Source organism: Danio rerio, chromosome 9 (genome assembly GCF_049306965.1).
Source record: "Danio rerio strain Tuebingen ecotype United States chromosome 9, GRCz12tu, whole genome shotgun sequence".
NCBI lineage: Eukaryota > Metazoa > Chordata > Actinopteri > Cypriniformes > Danionidae > Danio > Danio rerio.
Genome location: NC_133184.1, coordinates 23,525,452 through 23,538,610, shown reverse-complemented (window position 1 = coordinate 23,538,610; position 13,159 = coordinate 23,525,452). Strand labels below are relative to the sequence as shown.

At 35.8% G+C, this 13,159-nt stretch overlaps 1 protein-coding gene across 50 annotated transcripts in view; it reads left to right on the top strand.

The window, feature by feature from the left end:
* Nucleotides 1-13,159, top strand: part of lmo7a (LIM domain 7a) — a 76,500-nt gene that overhangs the window by 47,947 nt on the left and 15,394 nt on the right. For 10 of the 50 annotated variants that reach the window (XM_073911898.1, XM_073911907.1, XM_073911900.1 and 7 more), the window contains 9 exons: nt 1,671-1,791; nt 2,222-2,361; nt 2,736-3,363; nt 4,307-4,531; nt 5,893-6,007; nt 6,756-6,917; nt 7,988-8,088; nt 9,996-10,059; nt 10,406-10,456. In XM_073911898.1, the coding sequence (XP_073767999.1) occupies nt 1,671-1,791; nt 2,222-2,361; nt 2,736-3,363; nt 4,307-4,531; nt 5,893-6,007; nt 6,756-6,917; nt 7,988-8,088; nt 9,996-10,059; nt 10,406-10,456 (1,607 nt within the window). Of the gene's footprint in view, nt 1-1,670; nt 1,792-2,221; nt 2,362-2,735; nt 3,364-4,306; nt 4,532-5,892; nt 6,008-6,755; nt 6,918-7,912; nt 8,089-9,995; nt 10,060-10,405; nt 10,457-10,587; nt 10,630-13,159 lie in introns of all 50 variants that reach the window. The other 40 variants (XM_073911891.1, XM_073911904.1, XM_073911895.1 and 37 more) reach the window with 7 other exon arrangements.

Below are 13,159 nucleotides of genomic sequence, written 5' to 3'. Positions count from 1 at the left end.
GATGATAACTATTTGGAAATTCATTCATAATTCATTCATAATTATTATTATAATTCATTTAAAATACTGGTTGTTTATGTATGGTTATTGTTTTTTAAATAAACAAACAATACATAATTTATTATAAAACAATAAATACTTTTATTATCATTATTATTTATTTATTTTTAGTAAGGTTTTGAATGTGTCAAACAACAACATGATAATTTAGATGTTAGAGCAATAAAACTTTTTTGTATTGATTTAAACTAAAGTTATGAGGTTTTTAATTGCAAATCACACAATCTCTCATCACAATTGCCACCTATTGTTTTCGCTATCTTCCACATTTTTTTTTTTTTTTTGGATTGCCTTGTGCCTTCCCATTCATTTACACTATTTTTGTTCCAATTAATGAATTGTTTCCAATTAAAAACTGATTTAGGTTGGAAGAAATGTGTGAGCTGCCCCTACAGTTCTGATAATGTGATTACCATCATGCACACTTTATATATAAGTGCACACATTACAAACAAAGTTTACTTTGGGCTTAAGACTTTAACTAAAAACCTAAATGGCTTAAATGCATTAAATATTTTTCCATCTTCCCGCATGCCTTTTTCCTTTAAAGCAGAGGTGTCAACTATAATGACTAAATGAAGCCCACAAAAGCAGTTAGAATGACTCTATATTAAAGATATTGAGAAAAAAATGTCGGTGGTTTTGTATATTTATTTGATTAAGTTAAATGTCACATTAGCAAGAGTGCAGTTTCTCTCATTTCAACAGCATAACTGACTTTATAGTTAAATGAACAAAAAATAAATTAATATTAGAAGGTAGTTCTTTGCATAAATAAGTTCACCCCATATTAAAAATTAGTTTTTTTTTCCTTTTGTCAGTGAATATATGTAATATATTTTAATATATGCTATCTACTGCGCCACTGCGTCGCCCACAATATATAAATATTTCATTTTTTTTGTCGGCTTAGTCCCTTTATTAATCCGGGGTCGCCACAGCGGAATGAACCGCCAACTTATCGTGCACATTTTTGCGCAGCGGATGCCCTTCCAGCTGCAACCCATCTCTGGGAAATATATATTGGGGGTGACGTGGTGGCCAAATGGGTACCACGTTTGCCTCACAGCAAGAAGGTCGCTGGTTCGAGCCTCGGCTGGGTCAGTTGGCATTTCTGTGTGGAGTTTGCTTGTTCTCTGTACATATTTATGCTGAGCACTGTAGATTTTAAACACAACACTTTCTGTTTTTGCAGTTTTACCATTAAAGATGGTTCCAAGCAAAGTCAGAGGAGATCTCTCTCAGTCCAACAGTATTTTTTATTCTGAATAATTCTTGAAATATTCTTAATTCCTAATTCTATTGAGTGAGTGGTTCAGTGATTTATTTATAATGGCAGCAGTGTCTCACTAATCAACACACACTTTTACACTGTTCTTATGCCCTATATACACTTAACTATCTAATGTTTGAAAAGTTTTCTTGTTTCCCAGTAAATTATACAGTAGCTATTGTTAATGATAATGTAATTGAGAGCAAACAAAGCTTTAACAAAATAAATGGGGAAATTTTGTCCAATCTGGCCCTCAACCTAAAATGGGTTTGACACCCCTGTCTACCATTAAGAATTAATCTGACTTCTAATAACTATCTTTTAAACCTATCTATAGGAGCAAATCAGTGAGCGACATTACAGAAAGTGAGATGAGCAACTCTACGATGGAGTTGCGTCTTGAGGAGCTGCAGAAGATGCGTAACCGTTTGAAGGAGAGTGAGGATAAGTGGCAAGATGTGAGTGTCAGATCACAAGATTTTGTTATCATTAATGTTTATGAATGCAGCTGTTTGACCTGTGATTTAATAGAAGTAACATTTCCTTATTATAAGGTATTTGCCTGTGAATCCTCCCACACTATTCATTGAGAAGTAGTTTTGAACAGTTCAGTAATGCTCTCTGGTGTGAATGTACAGTAGTTGGCGTGAGCTTCAGTACAAAATGTAGGTCGTATACGGACCCCTGATACACATGGGGAAAGGAGTTGGGTGGAGCCAAAGAGGCAAAATAGGACACTGGCAAAATCTAGTCCTCCCTCACTCTTCAATCTGTCCCCATGTCTCTCTACCCTTCCCTGCACTGTCCCTCCTACTGTTACTGCTAATGAATAAGCACCTGTGCTCCAGTTAGTTATGGAGGCTGAGCGTCTTTCTCTCAAACTTGCAGGATCTTTCAAGGTGGAAGAGTAAGCGCAGGAGTGTCAATTCTGACATTGTCAAGAAGAAAGAGGAGCGAGAGCAGATCGAGCAGATCACTTCAGTTGGCACCAGGAAATCAAAAACCTTCAAGGAGATGCAGGATGAGAGGTGAGCTTTCATTCCTTCAAATTAGGCTGAAGCTGACATTTTAATTGTATTTTGTTTCTCAGTTTTTTATATACATTTTTGTAATTTAGTTTTTAATTTTAGCTTTCATTTTATTGTATTTTATATTTATTTTTAGGTGACATCTACTATTTATTTTTATTTTAATTACATACAGTATTGATTCAAAAATGTTGCTGTTTAATTTCAGATTTGAGTTGTGATTCACTATTATCTAAATGCTTGCGGTCAGTGTTTGTGTCATTCTGCTCTCTGCCGAAAGTGTAGTCTGTTCTACTTTCATCTGCTCGGTGTAAAAGTGTAATCTAATCGCAGTTCTTGTCTTGCCTCCCTCCCTCGCTCCTTCCCCTTTTCAGAGAGAGCAGAGGGCAAAGCAACTTAAGGGACAGCTTTAACTCCATCGTTGATGATGTCTTTGAAGATCCTGTTCCCCGAAGCAGAACTCTGCCCCCACGTAGCTACACCATTGACACTCCTTACACAGCCACAGACAAACCCTTTGTACCCTCCATACCGTCACTCAGAGAAAAGGAACCTGTGGCTGGAACCCTGGCATCAGATCAGACAGATTTATCCACCAAACCTGCTCGTGCCAGTCCTGATATCCCAGATAAAATTAATAATAGCAATCAGATGAGCCAAACAACGACCCAAAGTCTTCTGGACGATCCCGTTCCTGCTTTTTCCAACAGCAGCACTAGCCTGATTAAGCCAGCCAGTGCCACCAAGCCCACCAGCAGCACTAAACCCAACATCTCGGAGTTTATAAGCAACACTAAGCCAGCTGAAAGCTCCAGTGACGCCATTAGCTCATTGTATAAGCCCAATTCAATGGATACAAAGCCGTCTGGGCTGGATCAGGTTTCTGCCTCCCTCCCGAAGATCTACCAGAGATCAGATAGTGCAAGACTCACCTCTGTAGTCATGCCCAGGCCATTCGGCACACAGTCCAACAGAATTGCCTCCCTTCCCAGAGCGTTCACGGTGAGTGGCTCTGTTTGCTCTCAAACATCATGACCTGTTCAGATGGCTTTCTTCAGAGTAATGCTCTATAAGAACTGTCTGTTACCTGCCAGTGCAGTGTGATCAATTTTCAATGAAGTACAGATCTAATTGCGATTAGATTAAAGGGGTTATAAGTATTTTTTGCACCAATTTGTGAACAGCTTGTAATAGAACAAATCCCTCTTTGATTGCCTACATTGTCTGATGTCTATAATAGCCTTATACACATAAATACACAAATATTTTTATGTAAAGGACATTTTTTTCAGAAAAAGCAAAAAAACAGGCTTTGATTTGTCAAATTTTCTTAACCATTCAAATTTAGTTTTCTTATTATTTTTTTGCATTTCTTTTATAATTATTTGTAATTTTGCGAAGAGTGAAATTGCACAACACATAGATGCATATTCAGCTTAATGCAGATTTGAGGGTGTCAGGTTACAACTGAAAAAGGTATTTCTAGTTTCAGTGTCTTGCATGTTGCATGTGGGAAAGTGAACAGAAGTGATATGTTGTTGGCTGCAGTTCAGTTAACCGCCACTGATATCGCTAATAACAAGATTTTCTGATTCTAGGTACAACCCCTTCAAAAGTCCTACAGAGTGCAACAGTTTGGTTCTGGGCGTGAAAATCGCATATTTATGTTTCTAATATTATTACATGCAAACAAAAGACAACATTTATATATAATATGTTAAATGATTCTTTTGAGCATTAATGGAAAATTAATGGAAAAAAACATTCAGAACCAAGGCTGCTGGGAAAAGTTGACAGTTACTATTGCATGCCATTTTTCTGTTTTAGCTGTTTAGTATTTAAAGATCAGACCAGTTCTGCTTTATTTAGTGTAACTGCAAGTAATCAATATATCTCAAGCACTGAAAAGGTCAAAAAACTTATATGGCTTCATTAAACTTTTTAGATGGATGACTCTGTTAAACGCACAAATGGAGAGAGCAACAGCCTTAAGAAAACGGCAGTTCAAAACCGCTATGCTCAGTACATGACAGATGAAGACAAGTCCCAGCAAACCCCTGATCACAGCAGCGAAGAAGAGGAAGTGGAGAGAACCCAATCTCCTGTCCCTCCGGTCAACAGGGTATCCCCCTTGCCCAAATCTACATCCCCACTCAACCCTCCCAATGAGGTCAGAGGATCTCCACAACTCAATTTTATTCAATTATCTAAAACCAAAATCCATAAAGATTTTAACCACTGTATATGCAGAACTGATATATCTTTTATTTTTAACAAATCATTGTGAGTAAATGAGTGAGTAGATATTATATTATGGATCTCCCATCTAATAATCACAAGAAGCATTCATTTACTGAAGAAATATATTCTAGAGAAGAAGATTTCTTTAAATATATTTTGAAATAGATATAGGCTATAGATAGCCTTTATTCCTTACACTTTACTTAATCTTCAAGTGATGTCTTGGTTATTAAAAATTTCAACAAATTTGTGATAGAGTATTATATTCCAACATTGAATTGGAGTAGATGATTTTAGATTTAGAAGTGAATGAAAAAACTGCCTAAAATGTAAGGTATGTGCTAGCATACAAATTGATATATTTATATTGATTATTATTATTATTAGAAGTAGTAGCAGAAGTAGTAGTTGTAGTATTAATATTATTATTAGTAGTAGTTCTTTTAATATTAATTTTATTATTATTATTGGTTTTCGTAATAGTAGTAGTAGTAGTTTTAGTAGTAATTGTAGTAATAGTAGTAATAATATTAGTATTAGTATTACTAGTAGTAGTTGTAGTTGTAGATGTAGGTGTTGTAGTAGTATTAAAATGACTGTTATTATTATTAGTAGTAGTAGTAGTTGATTTTGTTGCTGTTGTAGTAATTGTAGTAGTAGTATTAATGTTAATATTAGTAGTAGTAGTAGTTGTTGTAGTAGTATTCATTCATTCATTTTCTTGTCGGCTTAGTCCCTTTAATTATCTGGGGTCGCCACAGCGGAATGAACCACCAACTTATCAAGCATATTTTTATGCAGCGGATGCCCTTCCAGCCGCAACCCATCTCTGGGAAATTATATTATTATTATTAGTAGTAGTAGTAGTAGTAGTAGTAATTAGTAATTAGTAGTAGTAGTAGTAGTAGTAATATTATTAGTTGTATTAGTAGTAGTTGTTGTTGTTGTAGTTGTAGCAGTAGTAGTATTAATATTATCACTAGTTGTTGTTGTCGTTGTAGTAGTAGTATTAATATTATCATTAGCATTAGTAGTAGTTGTAGTAGTAGTAGTAGTAATATTATCATTAGTTTTAGAATTAATAGTAGTTGTAGTAGTATTAGTATTATCATTAGTAGTAGTAGTAGTAGTAGTAGTAATAGTAGTAGTAGAGGTGGTGATAAATTCAATTTATTTTTCATTGTAACAAATTATAATTGACACACTTTCAAAAAAAAATCTCAAAGAAATCATTTATAGTAAACAAGTGTTTTATTTTCTAAATAGATCTGAACTGTTTGCTTTTTTCAGGTGGGCTACAATGAGATGAGGATCAGCCTGAACCAGAAGCCCAACAGCAGTCGAGACTTCGGCTTCCAGCATGACTGGGACTCCACAGGTGTCCGTGTCAAATCTGTTGCTCCGGGTAAATGATACTGTTATGGAATAATTTTTTAAATGTCAAAGTTGTTCTCATGTCAGCATGGTGACTAAGTGGTTAGCGCAGTTTCTTCACACCAAGAATGCTGTTGGTTCAAGTCCTGGCTGGATCAGGAGGGGATGCTTTCTTGGGATGCAGCCTTGTTGATGCAAGCTGAGACTGCATATCTCAGAGATGAAGATATGAATGGGAGAAAGCATGGGTGTTTCCCAGCACTGTGAGTGGCGTTGAGGCTGGAAAGGCATCCGCAGTGTAAAACAAAAACCAGAGTAATTGGTGGTTCATTCCACTACGGCGACCCCTGATAAATTAGGGAATAAGTCGAAGAAAATTGAGCGAGTTAAGTTTTCTCATGTACAGGTCAGTGAATCAGTGAAGCAGAAAGTACAGGTTTTACCTGCAGCTTCAGAGAGCGTCTGCTGCTCATGTGTGTTGCTGACACAGAATGTAGGACATACTGTACATATTTTATTTTCAGTATTGTAAATATTATCTACATGTCTGACCATTTCCCAGCACGGGGGTTGCAGCTGGAAGGGCATCCGCTGTTTAAAACATATGCTAACTAATTTGGCGATTGATTCCGCTGTGCTGACCCCTGATGAATAAAGGGACTAAACCAAATGAAAATGAATGAATGAATAAATGAATGATTAAATGTCTGACCGTGTGTGTGTGTGTGTGTGTGTGTGTGTGTGTGTGTGTGTGTGTGTGTGTGTGTGTGTGTGTGTAGGCAGCCCAGCAGAGTTTGGTCAAGTGCAGGCTGGAGATGAGATCCTAACAGTGAATGGACACAGGGTGGCAGACATGAGCTACAGTGAGTGGAAGAACAGTATGGAGGAGGCCCTGCAGCAGGGCAGTCTACTTATGGACATCCGCAGACAGGGAAAGAACAGTAAGTACCCAACAACTGAACTTCTGAGTAATTGAACAAGTTCCCCCGCTGAAATAACATCTCCAGTCACATTCAATTCATTTGTCATTTTAAAAGAAAATATTTTTTCTAAAACAAAGATCTCTGGAGTATGTTTTTTATTACTGTTAACTGCTTGCGGTTCTGTTCTAAATGTTTTTTTTAATGGGTGAACTATTCTTTTAATGCCTATACCTTTACCTGGCCTGATGTCTACAGTATGTTTATATTGTTTAAGATGTATGTGTCTTTCTAAAAGCTGTCAGTGGAGTGGTACTAGTTCCAGAGGTACATGTTTGTACCTAAAGGGTTCAGATTGTTAAAAGTACATGTTAAAACATAGAGCTTTCATATTTGCACCTTAAAGGTACAGTTCACCGAAAATGAATATTTTCTCAGCATTTACTCACACTCCAATGGTTTTATGAGTTTCCTTCTTCTGTTGAACACAAAACAAGATATTCTGAAGAATACTGTAAAAAAGCAGCCATTGACTTCCATAGTATTTATTTGCTTTTTTCAAACAGGTTTGGAATAAGTGAGGATGAGTAAATGATGTCAGAATTTTCATTTTTTGTTTAAACTGTCCCTTTAAAGTACAAGTATGTACCTTATAAAAAGATACTGCCTTAATGACAGCTTTGTACCTTCATTTTTGAGTGTAGCGTGCATTTTCTATTTCTCAAGTTCTGTATGTGGATATTTTCAGTGGTTAATTTTTTCGGTGTTTACTAACAGGGTTATGGTTTGTGACTTCATTTGTCACACAATCAGAAGGCATCTGTAAGCTTGTTGGTAAACCTGGTTTGTGGAGCTGTTTCTGACTGCGTGGCAGGGGAAGGTGGTCTGTCTTTCATCCCCACTTTTTTTAGAAACATTCAGTTTTTAGTGTCTGTCTGTACAGTAGTTGCGTATCTGTTTCCATAGTTTGCTAATTGTTTTTTAAATGAATGGTTTTGTTGACATGCTACAATCAGACTGGGGCAGAGACCTACCTTCCCTTCCATATAAAAGCCATAAGACCATCAATCTGACCAGTCTGGATCCTCTAGGTCCCTCCGAGCCATATCACACCACCAGCCTGGACTTCACATCCCAACAATCCAAGGACGCCGTTGTGAAATCTGTCAACGTCAGCTCACAGCCAGCTTATGTGAGCAGACTACAGTTGATTTCACTTACTAATGATAACCCATTTTAAACTGATTTATGTTAAAGTGTTTGTTCAGGCCAAAATGAAAATAATCTCTCGTCATTTACATGCTCAAATGTTCCAAACCCATAATACTCTTGTTCATCCTCAGAAGGATTTATGTTTTTCCAGTGAAAGTCTGTTCACCCTAAACTCTACTGCTTTAAAACATTCATAAAGAGATAAAAATAAATAAATAAATAAATCCTCATGAATCAAGCAGTTTTATCTTTTGAAGAGTCTCCATCTCTTTATGATTCACAGATCACAGAATGTCTTGATCAGTGCACATAAAGAAATTTCGAAAAAACAAAACAACAAAAGCATTTGAATCTAGGAGCGACCAAAATTGTCATTCTGTGTGTGTACAATCATGACTCATACACACGTCACGTGTTTGGTATCTGCTCTTTTAGATAAGAATGCAACAATGACCAAACATTTGTTTGTTCTGCAGTTTTAATTAAACACTGTTACATGAGATGTTTTGTTTGTTATTGACTTCTTTTCAGAGAAAGTTTTTGATATGTTTCCCTGGTTTGGAACAAAAGAGTTTTGGGGCTATTTGTTTGGGCTTTGACCATAAAGCAATCATGTTAATGAAGTGAACAGATGCAGGTTACTAATTATACTGATAATCTTTTTTTCTATTCTAGTTTTAATGTTTAATCTATTAATTTTATTCTTATAAAAGTAATCTTGGATTTATTTAGTTTTATAATGAGTATAATTGGCGTGTTCGTGTTTCTGGCAACACAATGACTCAAGCCAAGGCTTGTACTTTTTTTGCACATACAAAAGAGAAAAATCTCTGAAATGCATTTAAATACACCATTAACTATTTGGTAGTTGAAAAAAAAAAGTTAAAAAACCAACCCTGCAGGCACAGAACATCAACATGACATCATATTGATGTTGTACCCCAACGCACCCCAACGTTATGGGGACGCTGGATTTTGATTTGCAAGGAAATGGGGTTGACGTCAGAACCCTAAGTCAGGCCTATGTCAATGTCCAATCTAAAATCAACCTAAAATCAACCAAATATCAATGTGTTATTATGTTACACCTTGACGTTGTGTGGACGTTACCACTATGACATCTATTAGACGTTGGATTTTGGTCACTTTCCAACACAACCTACAATCAACCAAATATCAAAATAATTTGGCATTGGAATTGGACTTTAGTATGTCCTTAGAAATAACGTTGTCCTTAGACACTGACTAGACATTGAATTTTGGTCACCTGATGTCATGACCTAAATCTAACCTAATATACACTTGATGTTATGTGTCTGCTGGGAATATCCTCAAAATGACAGGACTGTGCACTGAAAGGTGAACTGACATCCAAATGTATATGTAAAATGTGTGTGGACAAACAGAAACTTAACCATACTAACCTAATTCAATCTGTTCCAAAAGCAGAATGAATGTAAAAGTACACTCACCAGTTACTTTATTAAGTACACCTTACTAGTACCATGTCGGACACGCTTTTGCCTTCAGAACTGCCTGAATCCTTCATGGCATAGATTCAAGACGGTACTGGAAATATTTCTTAGGGATTTTGATCTATATTGACATGATAGCTTTTTGTTTGTTTGTTTGTTTGTTTGTTTGTTTTCATCTGCTTTCAAGTGTTTTGAAGTGTGGGAAGGTTTAGGTGAACAAACTTTTGATAGGGGACAGCCGGGACAAAAATCACTGATATTTGATTTAAAAAAAAAATCTTCATTTTCTGAAGATCCACATTTCTTATGGGTTCATAGAACATAAGATTGAACATAAGTAAATGACAGAATTTTACATTTTAAATGAACCCTTTAATTTCATTATACTAACAAATGACCTATTATTTCACAGAATCATGGCTCAAATGGGATTAATGGTGCTTTCCGTGAGGATTCAGAGAGTGTGAATAATAAAGGTAAGTTGCTTTTTCTCTGTTAATTGACTTGAAACATTTGCAAAGTTTGTAATTTGCCTTGATTTATTAAATGCATGTTGTGCAGGAAATGTGAAAATGTGTTAATCTTGCTCAGAGATTGTTTAATAGCTTGACAGGAATGCATTTTCTTATTAACCTTAGTAAAACAATGATATAGGTAATATATAAATGATGATATAGGTTTTTCGAACACAGCACACACTGTTTATACACTTTAAAGTTTGTATTCCTGGAAAGCAGTGTGGATAAAGAGTTCCCCAGGGCACCTGGAACTTTTTTCCTTTGTAAAAGTTGACCTTTTCTAACATTTTTATCTCCCATATAGAATCCATTTCTTTGAAAAACTTAAAAAGGAGATCAGAGTTTTTTGAACAAGGTAACATTGCTGGTGTGTTTAGGCTTTGTGTTTTGGGGGCTGTGGGTAAACCGCTAAGTCTTCATCCTGCCATCCTCCTCCTCTCCTGTCTGTAGCTGAAGCTCGTCATAACCTCTATGCTCTTCCTTCAGGCTCTGCAGGGCTCACAGTCAGTTCTCTGGTCTACCTCTGTGGTAAAGGGGGTTGAGTGTGCAGTGTTCACATCCATCTCAAACTCTGGCATGCTGTCTTTAGAAGCCTGAGTATGTGAAAAACAACAGTACAGAGTAGCAAATTCATCTAATAATAATCATGTACACACCCTTATGTTGTTCCAAAATTATTACGTCCACTAAACACTCACCCAAAAATGTCTGAAGACTGTTTCCATACTCTTTCTATGTAATGACAGTTAATGGATCTTCCATCTGTAGGGTTCAGCTTAATAATTGCCTTAGCCACGTCAGAGGATCATTTGTAAATCCAGCTGATTCTTGAATAAATTATTCAGACTGGTGAACCAGATCTGCTGATTCATATTTAACTCAAAATAATTATTCCTTTATTAATCAGATATGTTAGGGCAGCTCAAGATTTTTACTGAATGACTTCTTGAATGTTTGCTTGATGTAAATATTGTTAGCCAGCTATTTTCTGACAAAAATGTACAGTATATTCATATACATACATATGCATACGTGTAATAAATAATGTTTTGTGAATGAGAAATTATGACATTGGCTGAAGATGGTATAAATTATTCATTTTTATTATTTCTAAAATCATTTATTTTAGCTATATATATATATATATATATATATATATATATATATATATATATATATATATATATATATATATATATATATATATTAGGGATGTAACGGTATTGTAAATACCGTCATACCGCAATATTAATTTTTTTCGATATTACCGAAGTCGCATGACTCGGTAAAACTATAGGTCTTCTGAGAAATTTTGCTCAGGCGAATAAAGCGAACGGAAGGTAACGAAAACTACAATTGCCATCAGCCCATGCTTGACCATCATCCCTTGCGGTCTGTTGTTGCTACAGATCCAGTAATGCGGAAATGGAGTGTGCTGCTAGAAGCGGGGATGAAAAGAGCTGGAAAACTCTAAAGCAGGTCGCACACCAGAAGCGCCGCTCGGCGCCGCGACACGGCGCGTACATGACAGATTAAAGTACGCGCACATTCGAATGATATTTAACATGAAACTAATCAGATGGCGCTCTGTGGCGCGGCTGAAAAATGAACTGCGTCCTGAGCCGTCGCCGGGCGCCGCCGACAGCCGCCGACTTGCGGCGCCGGTGTGTGTATCCTGATAGAAACCTATGATTAGAATTCTAAAATACGTGGCGCTGCGCGGCGCGCCGCCGAGCGTCGCTTCTGGTGTGCGACCTGCTTTACACGCACAGTTCAGTCCTGCATTATCTCCGTGTAAGTTCAGACTTCGCAAGTTTGATCAAGGCTGCAGTCTCTTCTTCTCAGTTTGATATGGAAAAGCAGATTATACCGAGGACACGGGTAAATCTTCAAAGGGAACAGTGTACTTTATAACTTCATTCACATCACCCTGGCTTCGTTGTTTCACTTTCTCAACAATAAAATGTAAACATGATTTAAGGAACTGCCTATTTTCATTTTAATATTAGCAACTTAGACAGCAGAAATGTTGAGGCGCCGTGCTGCATGAGCCTCATCTTCACTGTGTGGATATTTATAACAAAACGAAGCCGATAACAACTGCCTCCTTTCAATTTCAGTGAAAATACGAAACACAGCCTCTCTTTTGCTGAATATCAGTTTTAAGAATCGATAATGGCCATTTTAAAAGTATAACATACAATAAGTTTTTACATTATAGGAAATAAAGGCAAGCGATCAGTCAATATACAGAATGTACGTGGTTACATTAATCATTAACTTATCTTTGCGCTCAGCCAAAACACGTTACCTGAGAACAAGTAATAGATTCCAATGCCCAAAGTCAGGGAATATGTCGTTAGATAAAGACAACAAGATAAATGAAATATCCCGTTTAATAAATATAGTGAGATTAGATCCAGCGGGAGATGCTTGATGAGAAGTCCGACTAGCAGAGCTCTCATCTGGGTAGAGTGTGATTAAATGTTGAATGTGATGAGTTTTCAACAATACTTAATTGAAACTTTATTTTTTTACATGGTTTAATAATTTTTTGTTATTAAAATTGAAGTTCCTGTTTCAAAGCTTACAGATAGATGGCTAATTTGTATGTCATTGACACTTTTGGCACTTTTTTGGAGTATTTTCATAAGTTTTGTTTTTTCCTGTAAATGATTCAATAAATACCGTACCGTGACATTCATACCGAGGTATTACCGTACCGTGAAATTCTGATACCGTTACATCCCTAATATATATATATATATATATATATATATATATATATATATATATATATATATATATATATATATATATATATATATATATATATATATATATATATATATATAATTTATAAGATTGTCTTGGCAACTGAAAAGTAAAATTACTAAATAAATAAATAATGATTCAACAAATAAAAGGTAATTTACCTTTTTTATAAAAACACAAATGTTCAATAAACATCTTGTAAAAAATATGAATGCATAAGGTAATAGTAAAACTACATTTTGAAATGACATTAGGGTGAGTAAATAAAGAAATAAATTGCTTT